General features: G+C 40.1%; 1 protein-coding gene across 6 annotated transcripts in view; it reads right to left on the minus strand.

Annotated features, from left to right (window-relative positions):
• UBR1 (ubiquitin protein ligase E3 component n-recognin 1) overlaps positions 1 to 26,006 on the minus strand; it is a 160,521-nt gene that overhangs the window by 124,874 nt on the left and 9,641 nt on the right. For 5 of the 6 annotated variants that reach the window (XR_001360937.1, XM_014534847.1, XM_005860317.2 and 2 more), the window contains exons 2-6: positions 23,639 to 23,895; positions 19,337 to 19,415; positions 11,747 to 11,857; positions 2,704 to 2,834; positions 175 to 313 (exon numbers count right to left, since the gene is read on the minus strand). Coding sequence is in view for 5 of the 6 variants with exons in the window: in XM_014534847.1 (XP_014390333.1) it covers positions 175 to 313; positions 2,704 to 2,834; positions 11,747 to 11,857; positions 19,337 to 19,415; positions 23,639 to 23,895 (717 nt within the window). In the remaining variant the exon portion in view is untranslated. Of the gene's footprint in view, positions 1 to 174; positions 314 to 875; positions 964 to 2,703; positions 2,835 to 11,746; positions 11,858 to 19,336; positions 19,416 to 23,638; positions 23,896 to 26,006 lie in introns of those variants that run through there. The other variant, XM_014534848.1, reaches the window with a different exon arrangement.

Below are 26,006 nucleotides of genomic sequence, written 5' to 3' on the forward strand. Positions count from 1 at the left end.
GTAATCTGAACAATAAAGATTTAATAAAAAAAAAAAAAAGAAAAAAAAAAGAAATGGGTAAAAAAGATGGTTGTACCTAACACAATACTAAGGCACTTGGCAAAGGCTCAGTCAACACCTAACTTCCAGGAACTGATATAAGACAGTACAATAATTCAAATGAAGCTCACAAACCTCTTTGTCTATGGCAGTGGTATGCAACTGGGCCTCTGCAAGCTCACAGTCAAGAGCTCTTTGTAGACTGTATATGACATGGTCATATGAATGGTGTTCGTCATTAAAAAGGACACAATAGTATCTTTCATTTTTCTCCCTGTTTAAAAAATAAGATAAGCATTCAGATATTGCAACAAATAAACAAAGGAAAATATGAAAAATAGACTAAAATAATATATGACATTTGTACCAAAGCAGCATTGTGTAAGCTCATATATATGAGAAAGTACCACTATAATACTCATATAGGAAATTATTTTAAGTAGTACAGTACTGTGGAATTTTAAAAAACCCTAATAAAAGTATTACCTTTTCCATGTCTTTTCCCCAACTTTTTTTTAATCACTTCCAGATACAGATTATTATTATCAGTTTATTTTTTTTAACTTTCTTAAAATATATTTTTATTGATTTCAGAGAGGAAGGGAGAGGGAGAGATAGAAACATGAATGAAACAGAATCATTGATTGGCTGCTTCCTGCACTCCCCCTACTGGGGACGGAGCCTGCAATCCAGGCATGTGCCCTGACTGGGAATTGAACCATATCTCCAGGTTCATGGGTTGACGCTCAACCACCGAGCCACACTGGCAGGGCCATCAAATATTTTTTAATCTTAAAGACCTGGGCTAAAGGGAGACACTGTGCCCAAGTCCCTACCTTTGTTCACAACCTCCTGGGAACCTGAAGTTGGTCCAGGCCAGGGTCATGGTTTTAATACCACTCTTAACTCTTCCTAACTTCTCATCTTGACAAAGGAAGAAATACCTCAGACTCAGAACCTTCAAGCAGGCAATAATACTAACATTTTAATAACATTTAGTTCTTATTGAATTTATTTTTGTTTTACCTTATATTTCTGATTTTACAGTACATTTAAGTTTTTTTAAGTATATAGACTTAAAGTGCAGGCACTACCATTTGACTGAATGAGGGACCTTATAGACATTTGGGTGGCTTAGGCTTTTAGACTTGTTGATATGACAATGCCTCTTCCATCTCTAAGAAGAGTATAATGTCTACATTTGAGAGTGGTGTGAGGATCTTATAAAACATGTGAAAATAGTTGTCATGGGCTACACAAATTTAGATGTTATCAGTTTTCAACAGTTTATATAATATGCTTTTACAATGCGCTCAATTATTAATCCTCATAACTCTAAGAGGAAGATTTTCTTGGGCCTCTTATAGCTTAGGATATGGAAGCTCAAAAGGATTTCTTCATGGTCACAATGCCAATAAGCAGTGAGAAGGACAGAACTCAGATCTGTGAATCTGAAGTCCGATGCTGCCTCCATACACATCCACACTCAAGCAACTCTCCCTTTTTAGGCAGGCAGATTGCTAACTAATATTTTGTTGACCAACACAATTCTTAAACGAGTTTAACTGATGCTATCACATATTTGAAATTAAAACCTTTGTGGACATAATCTCTGATGACCTGTATTTTCCCTAGCAGTTTATGGCCCAGCAAGAGTAAAACAATGTTTATTGTCTTTATAAACTTAAATTCTTAATTTTCTCTACTAAAATAAAACAAACCATAAAACCTAGTAAATTCAAAGAATAATAATAGATTTGTGATTAGATTTACCCACAAGGCCCAAATTATATCTTCATATCAGGTCTGGAATCCCCTTTTGTATTTGTAAGTTAAGAGCAAATATTATAGTCTCGGAAAGACTTATTTATGCCTATTAGGAATTCCTGGATTTGGGGCTTAAAGATGTTAAATATCTACAACTGAAATAATCCTAGATACCAAAGCACAGGGCAAAGGGCCAATTCCTAATTCCTGCCAACAAACGTATTTTATTGTTGTTTTTTAAATATGCAACAACCCACTCGAGGAACACATTGAGAGAGGGAGAGGGAGAGAGAGATAGAAACAGCAATCAATGATAGGAGAGAATCACTGATCGGCTACCTCCTGCAGGCCCCCGACTGGGAATTGAGCCCGCAATCCGGGCATGTGCCCTGACTGAGAATCGAACCATGACCTTCAGGTTCATGGGTTGATACTCAGCCACTGAGCAACACTGGCCGGGCCATCAAACATTTTTTAATCTTAAAGACCTGGGCTAAAGGGAGAGACACTGTGCCCAAGTCTCTACCTTCGTTCACAAACCTACTGGGAGCCTGGAAGTTAGTCCAGGCCAGTATCAAACTGGGCAACTTACTTCCCTACTGGTATAAGTGGCTGCTAGGGACTTATAAATCATTTAGAACATAACCCTGCAAATAGTTTTTTTGTTTGTTTTTTTCTTAAAAATCAGAAGATCCTGACTAGGTTCTTCTTTTTGGCTTAACTTCTGTTATCTCATATAAATGGACATTTTGAAAGTATTCCCAAAAGACGATTCTCTATAAAATTTGCATAATGGTAATAAATTAAGCAGTAAATAACAAGAACATTCTTCCAACACTTATTTTGCAATATAAATAACAATCACTAAAACTTATAGTTTTTGAAAAATTTCCCCACCTTATTTGGAGTTCAGAAGGCAGTTCTTTTTCCTCTTCCCATATAGTCATTTCTACAATGTATTTTATCACTGAAGGGAACATTTTCCTGGCTTGGGCAATTACCTCTTCATTCAATGAACAACGTAAATTCTGTAAGAAAGCAGAGAAAAACACACTACCAACATTGTATGCCGGGAGCTGGTCCATCCTTGCTGCTTGACACAGTCGCTGCAGAGAAGAAACATCTGCATAGCATATGTTTCAAGGGACCTGGCGTATATGGCATACTGTTCTTAATATGTTTGCTCCCCTTAGCGCTATGTGTTTTAACCAAGGTCACCTCTCCGAGAAAGGTTGTTTCCCCAGGTAGGGATTTTCCCCTGAAGTTAGGGAGGGAATAAAACCCCTTAACTAAGTGCCAGGCGGGTAGTTAATCACTTTAACTAAGAACAATCACGCTTAAGCTACATAATCTTTACTCCCTGGAATGGAGATAAGAAACGCCCTAACCTTTGGAATAGAAATTGATAGGATTAAAATCAACTGGTATAAATATAGATGTAACAAGACAACAGGACACAGAACCTAGAGACAGGACTTGGCTGGAGATCCTAGACAGAACCTAGAGACAGAACCTAGCAAGAGAACATGGCAAAAGATCCTGGACAGAACCTGGGTTACAGAACTGGCTGGAGAACCTAGACAGAACCTGGCGACCGAACCTGGCTGGAGAACCTGGAGAACCTAGCGAGAGAACATGGCACCAGAACTTGGCTGGAGATCCTGACTAGAGATGAGAACCTGGCTGGAGAACCTGGCGAACCTGGCAACAGAACCTGGCTGAGGAACCCAACTATGATGATCACCTGAATGCTGCCTCCGTGTCATTCCTTCTTCGCCTACTCCGTCCACACCTATGGGGAACCCCTGGACCTGCTGGGGTTGGACCCCAACAATTGTATACAAATAAAATGGATAAAAAAGATAGTGTTATTAATTTATAATTATGTATATTTATTTTTTAAAGATTTTTAAATCGATTTTCTTTTTTTTAGAGAAAGGAAGAGGGAGAGAAAAAGGGAAACATCAACGAGAGAGCAAAACATCAATTAGCTGCCTCCTGCATGCCCCCTAACCAGAGATTGAGCCCAAAACCTGAGCATGTGCCCTGACTGGGAATTGAACCTGCAACTTTTCGGTGCATGGGATGACACCAAACCAAGTGAGCCACACCAGCCAGGGCTATAATAATCTATAATAATAAAAGCATAACATGCTAATTAGACCGGACAGCCAAATGACCTTCCAGACCACCTTTCTGACGAAGCCGGGGCTGCGAGGGCAGAGCCCCTTGCATGAATTTCGTGCATTGGGCCTCTAATGAATTTTAATAAGTTCATTACACCATCCTCCAGGAATAAAATTGAGTTGACCTCAAGTAAGTTGCTATTTATATCAGTTTAGTTTAACTCCTTGTGGCCAAGTCAGTGCTACAGATAACAGAAAGGAAGGAGACAGGACCATGCCCTCTTCACCCCCTTTTAGTGATGCTCTGCCATATGAATGTTCTCTGCTTTTCTGAGTAGCCTAACTATGATAATATCAGAGAACTACTGGTTAGCTCTTATAACTTACAAAAATCTTTCTCACACCCTGGCCAGTGTGGCTCAGTTGGGCGTCATTCCATGTACCAAAAGGTTGATGTTTCGATTACTGGTCAGGGTACATGCCTGGGTTGTGGGCTAATCAGTGGGGAGCATGCAGGAGACAGAACGATGTTACACTCTCACATCAAGATTTCTTTTCTCCCTTCCTCTTGCTCTAAAAATTGATAAACTATTCTTTAAAAAATTTTTTTTCTCATAATTTAAACTGATTCCCATAGCCATTCTGTAAGAAAGGCAGAGAATTAATGACATTTAAAGGATAAGGAACCCATCCAAGGTCAAAGAGTCTATAAATAGAAGCAAGACTAAAACCTGGGTCTTTTGATTCCCATAAAAAACTTTTTATTACAGAACATCATCTCCTTAATAAAAGGCTTGTTCAAACCAATCAGCTAAAAAAAAAAAAAATGCATCCAAATGCTCTGTATCATAAGCCATTATGGAAATGCAAATCAAAATCACAATGATATACCTCTTCACACCTGTTAGGATGAGTATAACAAAAAAGGCAAATAATAACAAGTGTTGGCCAGGATGTGGAAAAATGTGAACCCTTACACTACTGGTAGAAATATAATGGTGCAGCCAATTAGGAAAACAGTCTAAGAGGTGTCCAAAATGTTAAGCATAGTTAACATATGACCCAGCCATTCCATTTCTAGGTATCTATCAAAGAGAAATTTAAAAATGTCTGCACAAAAACGTATACACAAATGATCATAGCAGCATTATTCTTAATAGCCAAAAAGTGGAAACACCCCAAAAGTCCATCAACTGATAAATGGATAAATAATACGTGGTATATATCTATATATTGGAATATTACTTGGTCATAAAAAGGAATGAAGTACATGCTACCACATGGATAAACCTTGAAAACATGCTAGGTGAAAGAAGCCAATCACATATGATATCTTCCCATTTATAAAATACTAGAGGCCTGGTGCACGGATTCATGCACTGGTGGGGTCCCTCAGCCTGGCCTGTTGGGACTGGGCAGAAACCACCTCTCCAACATCCCCCAAGGGGTCCCAGATTGCGACAGGGCGCAGGCCAGGATGAGGGACCCCACTGGTGCACGATCGGGGCTGGGGAGGGACTGTGGGAGGGCTCCAGGGCGTGTCCAGCCCTGTCTCGCCCAGACCCAGCAGCAAGCTAAACTACCAGTCTGAGCATCTGCCCCCTGGTGGTCAGTGCATGTCATAGTGACTGGTCAAACGAATGGTCGGACACTTAACATATTAGGCTTTTATTATATAGGCTGTCCAAACTTGGCAAAACTACAGAGACAAATTAATTGCCGAAGGCTGGGAAGTTTGAAAAAAATGGAGTGACTGGTTTCTTTGGAGATGATGAAAATGTTCTATAATTGATTATGCTGACAGTTACAACTCTATGAATACAGTAAGAAACCATTGAATTATACACTTTAAATGGATGAATTTTCTTATATGGTATGCAAGTTATATCACAATAGCGTTATTTAAACAGTGGTTCTCAACCTTGGCTGCACATTAGAATCACCTGGGAATCTTTTTAAAATCCTGATTTCTGGGCCTCATCCTCCGGAAATTCTGTTTCTTTGTTACTAATGTTGTGGCCCCACCCCATAACAAAGAAACAAAATTTCTGGAGGATGAGGCCCAGAAATCAGGATTTTAAAAAGATTACCAGGTGATTCTAATGTGCAGCCAAGGTTGAGAACCACTGATTTAAACAAAGGACTCAAACAGGAAAGAAAAGAAAAAAATCATAGTAGCTCTTTAAGATAAAAAAAAGAAATCCAGTGGAAATCCAGTATAAACTTGTGAGACACCTGGACAGTGTTGGCTAATAATTGAATTAATTCCTTGGTAGTACTGGAAAAAAACACAAAGAACTGCATATTAACAAATAGTAACTCTTCTGTTTCAGAAATATGAGATTTTTTCCATTTATTTAGATATTTTAAAATTTCTTTCAACAATATTTTATAGTTTTCAGAATATAAATTTCATACTTTTCTTCAATTTATTCCTAAATATTTTATCTCTTTGATACTATAATATATGGAATTTTTTCATTAACTTCATTTTCAGAGTATTCATTACAATGTATAGAAATACAAGTAAGTTTTTGTTTTTTAATAAGAAACTTTTTTGCTTCTTTTTCTTTATGTATATATTTTTTATTGATTTCAGAGGAAGGAAGAGAGAGAAATAGAAACATCAGTGATGAGAGAGAATCATTGATCAGCTGCCTCCTACACACCCCTTACTGGGGATCGAGCCCACAACCCAGGCATGTGCCCTTGACCAGAATCGAACCCAAGACCCTTCAGTCCGCAGGCTGACGTTCTATCCACTGAGCCAAACTGGCTAGGATGAAATGCAAGTAATCCTATTCAATAAAAGCCTAATATGCTAAGTGTCCAGTTGTCCGTTCAACCAATCAAAGTGTAATCTATACTAATAAAGAGTTAATATGCTAATGGTTGGGACACCATAGTGGGTAACGACCAGACCATTAGCATATTAGCTGGGACGCTGCTCCGGATTTGGGGCAGAAGCAGGTAGGCGCTTGGAGGAGGCGGGACCATCCCATGCCAGGGAGGACAGGGGTGAGAGCCCATAGTGCCCCCCTCACCAGTCCTTCGCCACCCACTGCTCACACTCTGAGTGCCCTGTGGCCCACCTGCCAGGGGAAGAAGCATAGTGCAGCAGGTGGGAAGCTTCCACGCTCTCCTCCGGTGCCATGATGGGGTGGAGCTGCCATGTTGCTCCCGAGATGGGGCGGAAGCGGGGAGGCACCTAGAGAAGGTGGGACCAGCCCGTGGTGATTCGAGGGACTGAGAGCGGGGCTTAAAGTGGCCAGAGAAGGCCAGAGGATTTGGGGGCTGGGCTAGGCATGCTGGAGCTCTGCGTGGACAGGTTCGGGTGTCAAGGCAGGGCTGCAGGTGGGTGGGCGGCGCCACGTGATTTCACGCGCTGGGCTCCAAGTATGCTAATAATATACAAAGGCCACTCAACCACTCGCTATGATGTGCACTGACCACCAGGGGCAGATGCTCTGACCAGTTAGTTAGCTTGCTGCTGGGGTCTGGCTGATCAGGACTGAGCGAGTTGGGCCGAACATGCCCTAGAGCCCTCCTGCGGGCCCTCCCCATCTGGCCAACCTCCCACATCCTGCCCTGGCCCCGATTGTGCACCAGTGGGGTCCCTCAGCCTTGCCTGTGCCCTCTCGCAATCCAGGACCCCTAAGGGGAAGTCGGAGAGCTGGTTTCCGCCCGGTCCCGCAGGCCAGGCTGAGGAACCCCACTGGTGCAAGAATTCATGCACCAGGCCTCTAGTTTTTATATAATTATCTTTTTTTTAAAAAAATTTTAAAAATATATTTTATTGATTTTTTACAGAGAAGAAGGGAGAGGGATAGAGATTAGAAACATCGATAAGAGAGAAACATCGATCAGCTGCCTCATGCACACCCCCTACTGGGGATGTGCCCGCAACCAAGGTACATGCCCTTGACTGGAATCGAATCTGGGACCCTCAGTCCACAGGCCGACGCTCTACCCACTGAACTAAACCAGTCAGGGCTATATAATTATCTTATATCCTATAATCTTGCTGAACTGATTTATTAGTTCTAACTATTTTTTAATAGATTCCTTAGGATTTTCTAAATATTTTATATAAATCATGTCATTTGTAAATAGAGCTAGTTTTACTTCTTCCTTTCCAATATGAATGCCTTTTATTTCTTTTTTCTTGACAAACTGCCCTGGCTAGAACCTCAAGTATAATAATGAATAGATGTAGCAAGAATAGAATCTTTGTCTCCTTCCTGATGTTAGGGAGACAGTATCCTATATAATAAAAGAGAAACATGTAAATTGACCGTCCCTCCGTTACACTCACCAGCCAATCAGGAGCAAGTATGCCAATTAACCCAATAAAGATGGCGGGTTAATTTGCATACACAGGCACTGGGCGGAGAGCAGAGTGGGAGAGCTGGCAGCTTGAGGGGACGTGGTTCCCTCGGTTGCTCCCCCAAGTTGCTGGGCGGAGAGCAGAGTGGAAGAGCCAGCTGAGAGTGGAGCGGCTTGGGGAACTTGGCTCCCCAAGCCGCCAGAGGGAGAGCAGAGAGGGAGAGCTGGCAGCTTGGAGGACTTGGCAGAGTGAGAGGCCATGGGACGGAGACAGAGCAGGAAAAGAAAACCAAGAGCATGGGGAGCACCAGGAATTCTGGGAATAGTAGTTCTGTTGGCAGCCCCAGGACCTGAAGCGGAAGCCCAGAGCACAGGGAGCACCAGGAATGCTGGGAATCGCAGTTCTGGTGGCAGATGGATCTCCTAGACACTAGAGCAAAGTGAGTGTGGAGCAAGTTACTGTTGCGGTGGGGGTTGGAGGGAAAGCAAAGGTGAGAGACATAAGTAAAATCAGAGTGTCTAGGAAAAATTAAAGGGAAGATATCCTAAAACTTCCAGGAAATCTCCACCAATGAAGCAAAGAAAAAAAAAGATGCCTCTATTACTCTGTGAGCAACAAACCAAACTGGGTTGGGGGTCTCAGACAATTCACTCATATGATTGTAAAGACGGACAGAAACTCCCGGATTGGAGAGGGCTCCCCTGAGAATGCCCAGATTGGAGAGGGTGCAAGTCAGGCTGAGAGACCCACCCCCAGTGCACGAAGATTCGTCCAGTATAATTACAGCTTTGAGTTTTTCCTAGATGCCTTCTATCAGGTTGAGGAAGTTCTCTTCTATTAAGTTTAAGTCTTTTTTATCATGAAAGTGTGTTGGAATTAGTGAAATGCTTTTGCTGCATCTTTTGTGATGATCACATGGTTTTATTTTTTATTCTATTTATATGGTATATTGCATTGACTGATTTTCAGGTGTTACGCTATGTACTGCATTTTACATCAGATGATGCTCATTATGCCACATCAACCCACTATTAGCAGTGATTCATGACTGGCTTCAGGAATGACAGCATGATACCTTCATTGTAAAGTTTCATTTTATTCTCTTATGACTATCAAGTAATCTATGAGATGACAATTTAGAACCATGTGAATATTGTTCCTTATCAATTCAAGTCTCAACGGTTTTCACATCCAGTAATGATCCTTATTTATCATATACTAGAGGCCCGGTGCAGAACACCTCTCCAATCCGGGACTCTTTGGGGGATGTCCGACTGCTAGTTTAGGCCTGATCTTGGGCATTGGGCCTAAACCGACAGTCGGACATCCCTCTCACAATCCGGGACCACTGGCTCCTAACTGCTCACCTGCCTGCCTGCCTGATCGCCCCTAACTGCCCCCCCCCTGCTAGCCTGATCACCCCTAACTGCCCCCTCCTGCCAGCCTGGTTGCCCCCAACTAGCCCCCCTGCTGGCCTGGTCACCCAACTGCCCTCCCCTGCAGGCCTGGTACCCCCCAACTGCCCTCCTCTGCTGGCCTGGTCGCCCCTCACTGCTCCCCTCTGCCAGCCTGGTCACCCCCAACTGCCCCCCTGCCAGCCTGGTCACCTACAACTGCCCCCCTGCTGGCCTGGTTGCCCTTCACTGCCCCCCATGCTGGCCTGGTTGCCCCTCACTGCCCCCCTGCTGGCTTGGTAGCCCCTAACTCTCACTGCCCCCCCTGCCGGCCTGGTTGCCCCATGTAGCCTGCTGTTTGGTCGTTACTGTGAGGGCATCCTGACCAATTTGCATATTACCCTTTTATTAGTATAGATTTCCTTAGGGCTTGCAAATGTTGATTTTTGTTATTCTAGTATCCTTTTTCTATTAGCTAGCATTCGTCTAAAAAAAAAAAGCTTTGCCCTAGCCAGTTTGGCTCAGTGAACAGAGCATTGGCCTGTAGACTGAAGGTTCCTGGGTTTGATTCTGGTCAAGGGCACATGCCCCGTTGCAGGTTCGATCCCCAGAAGGGGGTGTGCAGGAGGCGTGCAGGAGGCAGATGATCAATAATTCTCTCTCATCATTGATGTTTCTCTGTCTCTCTCCCTTCCTCTCTGAAATCAATAAAAATATATTTAAAAAAGAACAGCTTTGCCTCATCAACTGAAAATACTTGTTTACCATGAAACACAATTCCTACCAACTTTTAAGTAATTGATACAATAATCACTACAATGGCAACAAACTTCATCTTTCTAAATTTGCTTTCTCATATATGTTTCATTAGGAACTCATGGGTTTTTATATCTTTAATATGAGTTAATGAATTATTGCGGTTATTTTTTATTATTTTTTGATGCTACAATTGTCCAACTCAGGTCAATGGAAGTCCTTTCAAGTTGTGTTCTTCTTTTGACATAAACCCATCCTTATAAGCTTATGTATTCCCTAAGGCCTGGAATCTAGTATTTTCACAGCAATCCCTGATCGCATTTAATGGAAAATGGTACTTAAAGAGATCAAAAGGCGGGCCCTAGGGGTGTTCACTGCTTTAGCGTTATCTGGAACAGTTTAAAGAGTACAAAAACTCCTTATTCTTAAAGTTTTCAAAAGAATTCCTCTGTGAAACTATTTGAACACTAGGAGCCTGTTGCATGAAGATTTGCGCACCTGGCTGCCGACACCGGTTTTTCTCCGGCACCAGGGACCCAGGCCTTTGGTCTGGCGGCAGTGGAGAAGCCAAGCCTCTTCAGTCTTCCGTCCGGTCGGAGCCTTCAGTCTTCACTCCGCACCTGCATATGCAAATTAACCGCCATCTTTGTTGGATTAATTTGCATAGCCACTCTGATTGGCTGGTGGGCATAGCGGAGTGACACCAATTTGCATGTTTCTCTTTTATTAGTGTAGATGGCATTTTTTAAAAAGTATTGTCTCATGACAATTTTCTGAATTTCTTCAAAGCTTACAAATATTTCAGGTGTTCTGTTTATTAATAAATTGGCATTTTATATTGTTTGATAAAGTAATACATTTTCAAATGTATTTATAGTCATATAAAGAGTTATTTTATAATGCTTACAATTCCCCTTCTGTGATTGTATCATTATTTCCTCATTCTTCTTTCTTATATACATCTGAGTTGGCTCACTTCTTTTTTTTCTTGATTAGGATGTATAGTGAATAATCAATTTGTTGACTTTTTTTAAGGAAAGTAATTATTAAATTTATGTGTCAGTTCTTCTGTTTCCTAATTTATTACATTTGGCTTCTAACAATAATTACTTACATTTGTTCTTTTAGGCTTAAATATGTATTGTTCACTCTTATCAAATTGACTGCTTAACAAAAAGTATTCTGAGTTAACTTTTCATTATGAATTCACTATTAGGATTCTCAATGGAATTCAGTTTAACCCATACACAAAACATTTATTTCTATCTAATTTCAGCAAGCTTAAAGTAGTTAGCATTTTTTATTTTTTTTTAAAAAAAAACAACTAATATTCTTACCTCTTTTGTAGTAGCTGCTGCTCCAGGTTCATGACTTATACAAAAAGGGCCAGTTTTCCATGCCTCGGTGTCTCCACAGTCACAAAATCCTCCTCCAGAAGAAGTATGCATCTAATAAATGAAAAATGAGTTTGTCTTGATTTCAAAACATATTACAAAGCAAGGAAGAATGACACAGATAACTCAAATAATAAATGTTCCCTAATACTTGACCTTAATTGTGTTTAATGTAATGGGAACTGGATATGTAAAAAACCTGAATACTAACCACAACAAAAATGTACCTTCAAATTTGATAAATTTTTAAAATATACTCTAATTTTTAAATGATAGTTTTTACATTTTTGTACTAATGGAGAACAGATTGTGAAGTGTGCAAAAAAAAAATCTACACAATTCCCAGAATGCTTAAGTAATGCGATTTTCTAATTAAACAGACATTTTAAAATAATTATAATGATACTTATATATTGTACTTAAGAAATGTAAAAAGTATTTTAATCTATTTGGTGTCCTACAGCAACTAAAATGATTTACATTTTTCCTTTGAGAGTTCTTGCAAAAAAAAGTTATCTAAAATATATTAAGCCAGATAGAGAATGACAATGGCCTGATTTTGAATTCCCTGACTGGGAATCGAACCATGACCTCCTGGATCATGGGTCGATGCTCAACAACTGAGCCACACTGGCTGGGTACCTAATGTTGTTCTTGAGTTATTTGTGCCAACTTACATTCCCATTAAAAGGATATATTTCGAAGTTGATCACACTGGGTGAGTTTTTCTGTTACTCATGGGCCCTTTTATTGTGTCAGGGCACATGCCCAGGTTAAGGGCTCAATCCCCATTAGGGGCATGCAGGAGGCAGCTGATCAATGATTCTCTCTCACCATTGATGTTTGTATCCCTCCCTCCATCTCCTTTCCTCTCTCAGAAATCAATAAAAATATATTAAAAACAAAACAATATTAGGCAAAAATTATCAAAATTTTAAATGTACATACTGTTCAATCCAGAAAATCTGCTAAGAATCTAGCCTTAGGCATTCTTGAATATATACACTGAACTATATGAAAATAAAGACATATGTACACTTCAATATTTGTTGATCAGTGAAAAACTGAAAACAATATAATTGTTTATACAAAGTGGATGAGTTAAATATATGATGACATATTCCCACAAAGGAATACATGCACAATTAAATAAGGCAAGAGTAGGGATGAAAGACACAAATATAAATACATCATTGTCGTTTAGTAAATATAGAGACATACACAGGAATGGAACAGAGAAAAAGAACATTATTATATGTATCAACATAGAATTACACCCATGATATACAGTGGGGCCTTGACTTACAAGTTTAATTCGTTCCGTGACGGAGCTCGTAACTCAAATTACTCGTATGTCAAATCTTAAAGTGAACGAGTGAGACACGTGATGCTGGGCTGATGTTGTGGCGTTCACTGTGACGTTCACTGCGCCAACTAGCGGTGGGGTATCTGAAGCTGGCTCGTAACCCTAATTTTAGCTCGCAACTCAAAGCAAAAAATCGGCCGAGAGACGGCTCGTATCTCGAAAAACTTGTTAGTTGGGACACTCGTAAGTCAAGGCCCCACTGTACTGTTAATTTAAAAACAAGTAGCAAAATAGAATATACAGTAGGATCCCATTTATATATACACACACACAATACCTCTCTAAATATATAAACATATGTATGTCTGTGTGCATGTTTGCAAATACATGTTTATAGATAAAAAAAAAGATCTGTAAGTTTGTACAGTAGTGTTTAGTTTAACAAAGAAAGTACAAGGGGGCAGAAAGACAAATATAATTTTTATTTATAATCTTTTGTATTATTTGAAATTTTAAAAGGTAAGTTTTATTATATTGCCTAGGTAAATAAACATTTTTTAACACTGTGTGTTTCAAAGATAATCCTCCTATATAATAAAAGCCTAATATGCTAAGTGTCCGGTCGTCTGGTCATCAGTTCAACTAATCAAAGCATAATATGCTAATGATATGCTAAGGCAGCTCAACTGCTCACTATGACAGGCACTGACCACCAGAAGGCAGTCAGTCGGCCAGTAGCTATGATGTGCACTGACCACCAGGGGGCAGACGCTCCGACCAGTAGGTTAGCTTGCTGCTGGGGTCCGGCCTATCGGAACTGAGCGAGACAGGCTGGACACTCCCTGGAGCGCTCCTGCGATCCCTCCCCAGCTGGCCAACCTCCCGCGTCCCTCCCTGGCCCCAATCGTGCACTGGTGGGGTCCCTCGGCCTGGCCTGTGCCCTCTCGCAATCCTGGATCCCTCGGGGGATGTTGGAGAGCCGGTTTCCGCCCAATCCCACAGGCCAGGCCAAGGGACCCCACTGGTGCACGAATTTGTGCACTGGGCCTCTAGTATCCTATATAATAAAAGGCTAATATGCAAATCGACCAAAAGGCAGAAGAAAGACAGGCTATGACATGCACTGACCACCAAGGGGCAGACACTCAACTCAGGAGCTGCCCCTTGGTGGTCAGTGCCCTTCCACAGGGGGAGCGCCACTCACCCAGAAGCCGGGCTCACGGATGGTGAGCGCAGCGGCAGTGCTAAGGATGTCAGACTGATGGCTTAGGCTCGCTCCCTGGGGCAGGCCTAAGCCGTCAGTCGGACATCTCCTGAGGACTCCCGAACTGCGAGAGGGAGCAGGCCAGGCTGAGGTACCCCCTTCCCCGTGTGCATGAATTTTGTGCACCAGGCCTCAAGTCTATATAATAAAAGCCTAAGCGACTGTTATGGTGGAATAACCAGAATGACCGGTTGCTATGATGCGCACTGACCATCCGGGAGCAGACACTCAATGCAGGAGCTGCCTCCTGGTGGTCAGTGTGCTCCCACAAGGGGAGTGCCACTCAGCCAGAAGCCGAGCTCATGGCTGGCTAGCATAGCGGCGGTGGCAGAAGCCTCTCCCGCCTCCGCGGCAGCGCTAAGGAGCAGTGAGCTGAGTAGTAAAGAGCAGTGAGCAGGCGGGCAGTAAGGAGTGAGGGATCCCAGACTGCAAGAGGGATGTCTGCCTGCCAGCTTAGGTCTGATCCTCTGAGGCAGTGGTTCTCAACCTGTGGGTCGCAACCCCTTTGGGGGTTGAACGACACTTTCACAGGGGTCGCCTACATACATCCTGCATACCAGATATTTACATTATGATTCATAACAGTAGCAAAATTACAGTTATGAAGTAGCAACAAAAATAATTTTATGGTTGGGGGTCACCACAACCTGAGGAACTGTATTAAAGGGTAGCGGCATTAGGAAGGTTGAGAACCACTGCTCTGAGGGTTCCTGGACTGCAAAAGGGCGCAGGCCGGGCTGAGGGACCACCACCCCAGTGCACGAATTTCGTACACCGGGCTTCTAGTATGTATATAAATTCTCATTATGTAAGATTACAACAGGCTGATGTTAAAATAGACCGAGATAGTTATTTTTATAATTAAATCTTAGATATCACCAGCTCTGCCTATGATTTAGTGCTTTTGATCCTAACACTTTATTTTCACACATGCTTGTTGAAAGCCTCTATGTCCCAAGTACCATGACAGACATAAGAGGTATAAAGTATATGAGATCTGGATCTTGTCCTGGAGAGCTTATAGTCAGGTAGGGATGAAAGACACAAATATAAATACATCACTGTCATTTAGTAAATATAGAGACATACACAGAAGCGGAACAAAGGAAAAAGAACATTGTTAGTGAGCTTTGTTTTCTTCTCCAAGTTTATTCTAATTGACTCTAGAATGTGTTCCAAAAAAGAGTGCCAAGATTACAAGCCGGCTTGGTTTTCAGTATTAACTTCGAAGATGCAAGAAGACCCTGTTAGATAAACTCAGCTACTATTTTGGTTCTACTTGATCAAAGTCATATTATTCTGATCTTGGCTACTTAAAATTTATTCTACTCTTCAAATCAAAGACCTTGGTCCTGTCAGCAAGAACGACTGCAAAATAAACTGCCAAATGCCTTGTTCCTATTATCCAGGATGATAGCAAAGTAAAGTAGCAATGCAAGGGTATTTCATATTCACCATTCCAAAGTAAGGTAAGAGAAACAACATTAAGAACAATAAAATAATTTCATTTCAATAGTGATGGTAGAATTATTTTAAAAGTCGGGTTCAGTTATAAAGTTTCTATTAAGAGGTTTCTGCAGGTCCTGCAGGTTTCTGGACTGCTGACTGTACTACATTTGGTATAGTTCTTTCCTATAGCAATTTGGAAAAATGTATTAAGAACCTTTAAAAGTTCTTTAAAAAAATAGAACTAAAATTATTTTTTAGAGCAGTTGGTTTAAAGAAAAATTGAGCAGAAAATATCAAGTTTATATATAGCCCTTCTTCCCCTAATCTACAGTGTTTCCTGTATTATTAAGAACTTGCATTAGTGTGGTATATTTGTTACAATTGAGGAGTGTAACCAATGATCAAATATGTAAATTCCACCAGTGATTAGCTTTGTAATCTTAGGAAAACATTTTAACCACACTATATTATAGGCTTCTCAATCTGTTTTTCCTTGTGCACAATATTTATAACCTATATCTATAGCCCAGCACTTCCTGAGCTTAAAGCAATAATATTGAGGCCAGTCTAAAAACATAAACATCACTTTCAACTCTATGGAAGACACAGTCTATATAAAACTTTAGGCATGTTACATGTCCAAAAAGAAACATCAGTCCTGGTTGATTAGGCTCAGTGGATAGAGTGTCAGCCTGTGGACCAAAGGGTCCTGGGTTTGATTCCAGTCTAAGGCACGTACCTCAGTAGTAGGCTCCTCCCCTGCCTGGACCCTGGTCAGGACAAGTGCAGGAGGCAACCAATTGATGTGTTTCTCTCACATCAATATTTCTCTCTGTCTTTCCCTCTCTCCAAAAAGCAATGGAAAAATATCCTTGGGTGAGGGTTTTTTAAAAATACACAGAAAGAAGCATCAAGTTATTATGTTTGTCTAAGCCCAGAGTAAAGAACCAATACTGCACTAAACGGTTTGGCTCGGTGGATAGAGCGTCAGCCTGCAGACTCAAGGGTCCCGGGTTCGATTCCGGTCAAGGGCATGTACCTTGGTTGAGGGCACATCCCCAGTAGGGGGTGTGCAGGAGGCAACTGATCGATCTTTCTCTCTCATAGATGTTTCTAATTCTCTACCCCTCTCCCTTCCTCTCTGTAAAAACTCAATAAAATATATTTAAAAAAAAAAAAAGAACCAATACTATTACTTAAGAAGTATATTTCAGCTCAAAATTACAAGGTTGTCTAAAAATGTAACAGGAAAAGAAAAAGCCCTCAACCTCATTAGTAATTAGGAAAATTAAATTAAGATCACAATGTGACACTATTATATAACCATCAGATTGGCTAAAATTAAAAAGACACCAAATCTTGCAAAAATGTGGAGCAATGGCAACTCTTATATACTGCTGCCATAAATTGGTACAACCACTTTGGAAAACAGTCTGATGTTATCTATTATGACTGAAGATCATATACTCTAGAACAGGGGTGGGCAACCCCTGGCATGCGTGCCAAACATGGCACGCCAGTAACTTTTGCTGGCATGCGAAACCCTCTCTTATAATCTTCCATTTACAATTTTTGTGAACATTTGAATGACTTAAATGTTAAATTACAAGGAACTGGCAAGACACTTGATGTTATGTTTGGTTACATAAAGGCTTTTGAAAAGAAACTGGAAGTCTTTAAGAGGGATGTGGATGGTGAGAGATTTAGATATTTCCCAAACCTCAAGAGGCACATCAAAGACCTCCCAAAAGATGACAGAACAGACTGTCAAAGCCTTCAAAAGCTGTTTTTAAACATCATCGAGTCAACTATTGAGCAGTTCTTCTCAAGATTTGCGAAATTCAGAGAACTGGAAGAGACAGCAAAATTCATGAGGTTTCCAGACAGCATGAAACTGGAGGAACTAAACTTACAAATGTTTTCACGGATAGACATGGCTGACTTTGAAATGCAGTTGATTGAATTTCAGAGTAGCTCAATTTGGAAGCAGAAATTTATTGACCTTAGAGTTGACTTGGAAAACATTGAAAAAAAGCGATTAGAGACAGGACTACCAGAGAGAAGTGTCGAAAACGAACTATTGAGGACTTGGAATGCCATTCCAGAAAATTTTTTGTTTAAAAAACTGCGACAGCATTACTCTCCATGTTCTCATCCACATACGCTTGTGAATCTTTGTTCTGAGTGATGAATTTTGTTAAGTCTCGAGTAGCCTGACGGATGAAAGTAGTAGCTCGTGCATATCTCTGAAGGTCACGAATATAAACTTGATGTAAAATCTCTGTCATCAGTGATGCAGCAGCAAAAGTCCCACTGATAATATCAAACGGAGTCATAAAGTTTTCTGTCGGACTATCAGTGTACATGTATACATTAAAAAATAAATGTATTTTTCATCATCATATACTGTGTTTTTGTCACTCGAATGAATTTTATTATTTCTTCAAGGTTCTTCACATACATACACCTTAAGAGATATCAAGTAGGCGTAACATGTTCTCAAAAAATTAGGGTTGGCACGCAGAAGAATTATGAGTCAGAGATTTTGCTGGTTTTGGCATGCACTCACAAAAAGGTTGCCCACCCCTGCTCTAGAACTCAGCAATTCTATTCCAGATAAATAGCCCAGAAAAACTACTGTACATATATACCAAAACGCACAAATAAGAATGTTCATAGCAGAATTGTTCATAATAACCACAAATTAGAAGCAATGTGCATTATCCATATATAGCACAATAAATAAAGACAAAATGGATTACTGAGCATTATAAGGCCAATGGACAAATTACAGCTACACACACAATGCTGAATGAAAGAAGTCACTCAAAAGGAAAAAGATACAGTATGACTCCACCTACATAAAGTTCAAAAACCAATAAAACTTGCCCTAACTGGTTTGGCTCAGTGGATAGAGCATCAGCCTGGGGACTAAATGGTACTGAGTTAGATTTTGGTCAAGGACACATGCTGGTCAAGGTTCAATCCCCAGTGGGGGTGTGCAGGAGGCAGTCAATCAATGATTCTCTCTCATCACTGATGTCTCTATCTCTCGCCCTCTCCCTGCCTCTCTGAAATCAATAATATATATATATTTTTTAAAAACCCAGATAAAACTATTCAATATGATTTGAGTGATAAGCTAAACGGGGAATAAAGGACAAATTATTGTGAGGGGTGAGAGAAAGATTATGATCCGGGAAGAACAAATGGGAAGAGGCCTCTGAGAGCAGGCAATGTTTTATTTCTTGACCTTAGTATTGGTTACATGAGTGTTCACTTTATAGTTATCCTTTAAGCTGTTCATACACCTTACACAATCTTTTGTGTAAATGTGACATACTTATAAAAAATTGTATGGGACTACCTCTTCCTCGCATAATATGTTTAATCAGAGCTAAAGTTACACACATCAGAACTGTAATAGCAGGAATTCAAGTACTGGTCAGGAATATGAACTAGGTGGCCAACAGATTCCTGCTAATCTAAATATTTTATGGCTCTATTTTCATACCTTGTAACGATGGTTTTTATGAACACTGTTCTGGAAGCAGTCCATACAGAGTACACATGTTGGATCAATTGCACAATCCCTGAAAAAGATTAAAAATCAGAATCCAAAATTTAGATTACTCCAACTGATGCTTACGGACTATAATGTAATGTGAATGAGTTTCCTATATGATCCAAACTAATTATAAAAATGCTTCAAAAACTAAATTTCAAACAATTTTAGCCTCATTTTAGCCATAGTTGAATGTTTAAGTTTGGATATTTCATTTTGTTTCTTAAATCATTCTCATTACTTTGAGTTTGCACATGGTTTCAAACTGTTAAGATACACTTCAAAATTAGTTTTATGAAAAAGTGATTAACTGCCGGAAACCAATTCCAGCATGTCATAATTTCAAGAGTTTCATCAAAAGGTTGATGAGACTTGGGGACTCAACAGGGTTGAGTCACACATGTAGTCACCTGTTGGGAATGGCTAAAGGCATTTCTCCAAACCTGAATAGGAAACTGACTGTGGCTGCCAGACAGCTAAAAGGCATCTTAATCTACATGTTATTGCCTCCTACTGGCCAAACACCTGAACAGCCATAGGCTATTCCCCTAACTGACAATGCTTCTGTACCCTTTGAAACCTTACCCTTTGAAGTGTATTATCTCCACCTTGCCTTAGGACAAATTGTGTTAATAAAAGCAAGGGTCCTAGACAAGGAGGGAGTCTTCAGTTCCTTTAGCTGAAGGTCCTCTGACCCCCAATGCCTTTTCAAAATTATATCTCGTCTCGGGATTCTTTATTAGTCTCTGGATTCCTATGTCATCTACACTCAGCCCCTTGTCCAGATTCCTGAACCCTTCTTGATGCTGGGACAAGAACCCCGGCAATTAACTTTTAAAAAAGTATTTGCAATCATCTTACCCATTACATTTACAAACACTTTACAAACAATGATTGTTCAATGGTAAATAAAGCTTGGATAAAGACAAAAGCCATTAGAATGTAAGCATCATAAGGGCAGGAATTTCTATTTATTTTTTAAATTTTTTATTTATTGATTGATTTTAGAGATAGAGGAAGGGGGAGAGAGAGAAACATTGATTTGTTCCACTTATTTTTGTATGCATTGGTTGATTCTTGTATGTGCCCTGACTTGGGACCGAACCCGCAACCTTCGTTATCAGGACGATGCTCTAACCAACTTAACTACCTGGCCAGCATTCTATTTATTTTATACTAGAGGCCCAGTGCATGAATTCATGCACACATGGGGTCTCTCGGCCTGGCCAGCGATTGGGGCCGGCGATCGGGGTCCATTGGGGCAGTCTTGCCCAGTCCCGATCAGGCTGATCAGGGACCACCAGCCGGGGAGGGACAATGGAGAGCTCCAGGGCATGTCTAGCCCTCTAGCCCAGTCCAGATCAGATGGACCCCAGCAGCAAGCTAACCTACCAGTCTTCCCCCTGGTGGTCAGTGAGCGTCACAGCGACTGATTGAGAGGTCAACCGAATGGTGGACCGATAGGCTGGACACTTAGCATATTACGCTTTTATTATATAGGAGGATATTGATTATGTCCCAAACACCTTAAAACAGTGCCTACTACATGTTAGATATTGAACTAATATTTATTTAATGAATGAAATTCAATCTCTCTTCATTTCTTCCCTAACAACAGCTTTTAAAATGTACTATTTTATTTAATATTTTCAGGAAAACACTGAGGACAATATATAGTAAGTCCTCACTTAAGGTCACCTATAGGTTCTTTGACTTTAAGTGAAACAACATATAACAAAACTAATTTCAGCCCTGGCTGAGTGGTTCAGTTGGTTGCAACATCATCTGGTATACTAAAAGGTTGCAGAGGTTCAATTTTCCCAGTCAGGACACATACCTAGGTTGAGGGATCAATCCCTAGTCAAAGCATGTATGGGAGGCAACCAATTGATATTTTTCTCTAACATCGATGTGTGTCTCTCTCTCTCTCTCTCTCTCTCTCTCTCAAAATCAATTTTAAAATACATATCCTCGGGTGAGGATTAAAAAAAACCCATACACACCAAAAATATAATTTTTACAATAGGTTAATTGACATAAACAAGAGTTAAGTTCCTATGGCATCTTATCACTATAATGAACAACACTGAACAAAATGTTATTTGAGGACCTGCTATAAATTAGTGCAAAATGCAAAATTAATTTTTTTAAAATAATTTTTTTTGATTGATTTCAGAGAGGAAGAGAGAGGGAGAGATAGATAGAAACATCAGTGATGAAAGAGAATCATTGGTCGGCTGCCTCCTGCATGCCCCCCACTGGGGATCGAGCCCGCAACACAGGCATGTGTCCTTGACCAGAATTAAACCTGGGACCTTCAGTCTGCAGGCTGATGCTCTATCCACTGAGCCAAACCGGCTAGGGCTACAAAATTAATTTTTAAAATATTTAGAAGAGTTGAAGATATGGAATTGGAAGTTTTAAAAATAAATCTTAAAAGAATAATAGGAAATAAAAATTGCCTAACAATGTTCTCTAAAATGTATTTGATCTACTGACCTATTTAGAGCAGGATTTCTAAACTTCAACAGTACTCAAGTTTTGAACCAGATAGTTGTCAGACATAAAGATGTCCTGTGCATTGTAGGATGTTTAAGCAGCAACCCTGTCTCTACCCACTAGTGCCATTTCCCCAGGTGTGACGATTTGAAATACCTCCATGTGCCCTAGCCAGTATGGCGCATCCAGCTTAGGGCACAAGCCAAAGTTGCAGGCTAGATCCCCAACAGGGGCCTGCAGGAGGCAGCCAATCGATTTTTCTCTTTCATTGATGTTTCCCTCACACTTCCTCTCTCTCTAAAAACATCAATAAAAACATATATATTTTTTAAATGTCTCCATGACACTTTTGGAGAAATAGGGTCTACAAATGTCTACTATGCTTTAGTTGAAACTGATTAGGGCTTCAGCTAAAAATATGTAAGATAAATGAAGTATATCAGGCTATACAGCAAAACAGTGTACAAAACACATAAGCTGACTTTTTCCTGATGAAAGAATTGGATAAAAGATAGTATGTTCTAAACAACTATTAACTAAATATAAACCAGTCAAACCTAGAATTACAGTAAAGCAAAAAACAATTTCTGTATTTATAAAGTCTAAAAAGTCCCACTTCTAACCCAACCTAAACTACCTCTATTAAAGGAGAAAAAAGAAAAACAACTAAAAGTGCTGCTAAGATCTAAAAGTTGAAAGTTTCAGGCAGGATTAGGGAGTGAAAAAGTTTTCCATGTTTAAGGCAACTGCTCTCACAAAGGGTAAAAGCCTAAATCTGTTTCTAGTTTCCATACCACTGGCCTCCTTTACCCAGTGAAATTCTTTCTGCCCTTACAGGTCTGCAATCCTTTGGCACCAAATCTCACTTGGTAACAAAAACTGACTTGAAATAACATGAAACTACAGACTCTATGTATACCGCTTGCTGTGCATATTTACAGATTTCTTACAAAAATGCTGTGTTTGATGATAAAATCCTGCCTTGACTCTGCTAGGGAAGTATAAAAATTCTGAAATACACCTGGCCTCAAGAGTTTCAAATTAAGAGTATGTGGACTACATAATGAGGCAAAAATCTATCACTTATGCACACTTTTGGAGAACATGAAGAAAAAATGAGAAAACTGCTTAATTATGTCATATTAAAAAAACAAGCTGCCGGCTGACATGGCTCAGTGGTTGAGTGTCAACATATGAACTAGGACAGTGATGGCGAACCTATGACACTCATTTTTTGGGTTGATTTTTCTTTGTTAAATGGCATTTAAATATATAAAATAAATATCAAAAATATAAATCTTTGTTTTACTATGGTTGCAAATATCAAAAAATTTCTATATGTGACACGGCAGCAGAGTTAAGTTAGGGTTTTTCAAAATGCTGACATGCCGAGTTCAAAAGGTTCGCCATCACTGAACTAGGAGGTCAGGGTTCGATTCCTGTGAAGGGCACATGCCCGGGTTGTGGGCTTGATCCCCAGTCAGGGGAGTGCAGGGGGCAGCCAATCAATGATTCCCTCTCATCATTGATGTTTCTATCTCTCCCCCTCTCCCTTCTTCTCTGAAATTAAAAAAAATTTTAAAAACAAACAAACAAGCTACTAGTATACTAGCAAAAACAGATGTATAAGTGCATAATAAAAGGAAGTTAGTTAAGTAGGATTATACAAGTAATAAACCAAGAAAGGTGTACCTGAATTACAAAATATCAATATTGTAATTATAACCAATCCTGTAAATTTCTAATTCTTACCTACAAGAATATGTTGTTTCTCCACTTTTGAAAACCTTCCCACAGAGTTGAAATACTCCACTATGTTTTAATTTCTCTAAACAAATATCTGGATCTTCTCCAAATAAATACCATTCCAGTGGAGTGAATACTGACGTTTGTATACTCTCCTCCTGCTTTTCCAAGTCTGGGTCCATTTCAGCAAAATAAATTTCGGGCACCAATTGTGCCAAATGGTGCAAGAAAGTAGTATGAAAATCAACTTGCTGATCCCACCACTGAAAGAAAAGAAAATGAGTAGATTTTGTTATAAGTTCCTTCTTAAAATTCTAGGGGCACCAGTAATAGCACAGTTCTGTAATTTCAGAGAAAGTGACCTATAATATATTCTTATTTTATCCTTTGACAATACAAAAGGAAAGTGGGTGATTAAAAAAAAGTCTTGGAAACAAGTGATTGCCCACATATACCATAGATATCTGGAAAAAAGAAAAGCAGCTGTAGTGGGTGAGAATTATCCTTCCCTTCTGAAATGGCTAATTTTTGGTGTGTAAAGGTAACTCTATTATCAGTTAGAGGCTGTACAGACAAAGCATTCCCCACAGTATTAGTTTTTTTTCAAGAACCATGCAATTAATGAGAGATCAAAATGAATGAGTGCCAAAGAGTTTTTAGAACACAAAAAAAGCACTAACCATCAAAGGAAAAAAAAATTGGGCCTCATCAAAAGTAAAACCTGCTCTTCAAAAGAAACTGTTACAGATGACTTCTATGTCATGCTTATTTTTAAAAAATATATATTTGTATTGATTTCAGAGAGGAAAGGAGAGGAAGAGAGAAAGAGAAACATCAATGGTGAGAGAGAATCACTGATTGGCTGCCTCCTGCAAGCCCCACTGAGCCTGTAACCTGGGCATGTGCCCTGACCCGAGAATTGAACCATGACCTCCTGGTTTACTGGTATAGGTCAACACTCAACCACTGAGCAACACCTGCTGAGCTATGCCATGCTTATTTACATGTGAAAGCATGCTCAACATCATTAGTCATTACAAAAATGCAAATTAAAATGACAATGAGATTACCCTACAAAACCCATTAAAATGTAGGTAAAAAAATAAAATAAAGCCCTGGCCAGGGTGGCTCAGTTGGTTGGAGCAGGTTTGATCCCTGGTCAAGGCACATAACTAGGTTGTGGGTTCGATCCCCAGTTGGGGCACATGCAGAAGACAACCAATTGATGTTTCATGTTTCTCTCTCTCTCACTCCCTTCCCCTATTTCTAAAATCAATAAGCATGTCCTGGGGTGAGGATTAAAAGAGTAAACAATGTTGCCCTAGCTGGTTTGGCTCAGTGGATAGCCTGTGGACTAAAGGGTCTCAGGTTCGATTCCAGACAAGGGCACATGCCCAGGTTGCAGGCTCCATCCCCAGTAGGGAGTGTGCAGTGGCAGCTGATCAATGATTCTCTCTCATTGTTGATGTTTCTATCTCTCTTTTCCTCTTCCTTCCTCTCTGAAAGCAATAAAAATATATAAAAAAAGAATAAACAATGTCATGTTGCTTGACTTAGACAAACAAGTGTCAATACTTTTGCAATTAAGAAAAAAACTCTTAAAAATCTGTAAAATATATTTAAAATGACACCAAATAGTTTCAAATTATCTCCCTAACGATATTTATTAACTAGAAAGGGAAAAGATAGTAAGTATAAAGTAGAGATCCTGCAGATACCAAGTTAACCAAGTGATTAAGATAAATATCACTAATAAAAAATATTAATATCAAGAAACCCTTAATATGATGCCCTGAGAAAAATATGGTACCATTTTTGTTATTCTTGCCCAAAATGTATAACCTCATTCCAATCATGAAAAAACATCAAACTCAAATTGAGGATCATTGTACAAAACTGTTCAATAATCTTCAAAAGTATCAAGGTCATGCAGCCAGTGTGGCTCAGTGGTTGAGCATTGACCTATGAACCAGGAGGTCACGGTTTTTTTTTTTTTAATATATTTTATTGATTTTTTACAGAGAGGAAGGGAGAGGGATAGAGAGCCAGAAACATCAATGAGAGAGAAACATTGATCAGCTGCCTCCTGCACACCCCCCACTGGGGATGTGCCCGCAACCAAGGTACATGCCCTTGACCGGAATCGAACCCGAGACCCTTGAGTCCGCAGGCCGACGCTCTATCCACTGAGCCAAACCGGTTCTGGCAGGAGGTCACGGTTTGATTCCCGGTCAGGGCACATGCCTGGGGTTTCCCGGGTTTCAGGCTTGGTTTCCGTAGGGGGCATGCAGGAGGCAGCCAATCAATGATTCTCTCTCATCATAGATGTTTCTTTCTATCTCTCCCTTCCTCTCTGAAATCAATAAAAAAAAAA

Source organism: Myotis brandtii, unplaced genomic scaffold, assembly GCF_000412655.1.
Source record: "Myotis brandtii unplaced genomic scaffold, ASM41265v1 scaffold133, whole genome shotgun sequence".
NCBI lineage: Eukaryota > Metazoa > Chordata > Mammalia > Chiroptera > Vespertilionidae > Myotis > Myotis brandtii.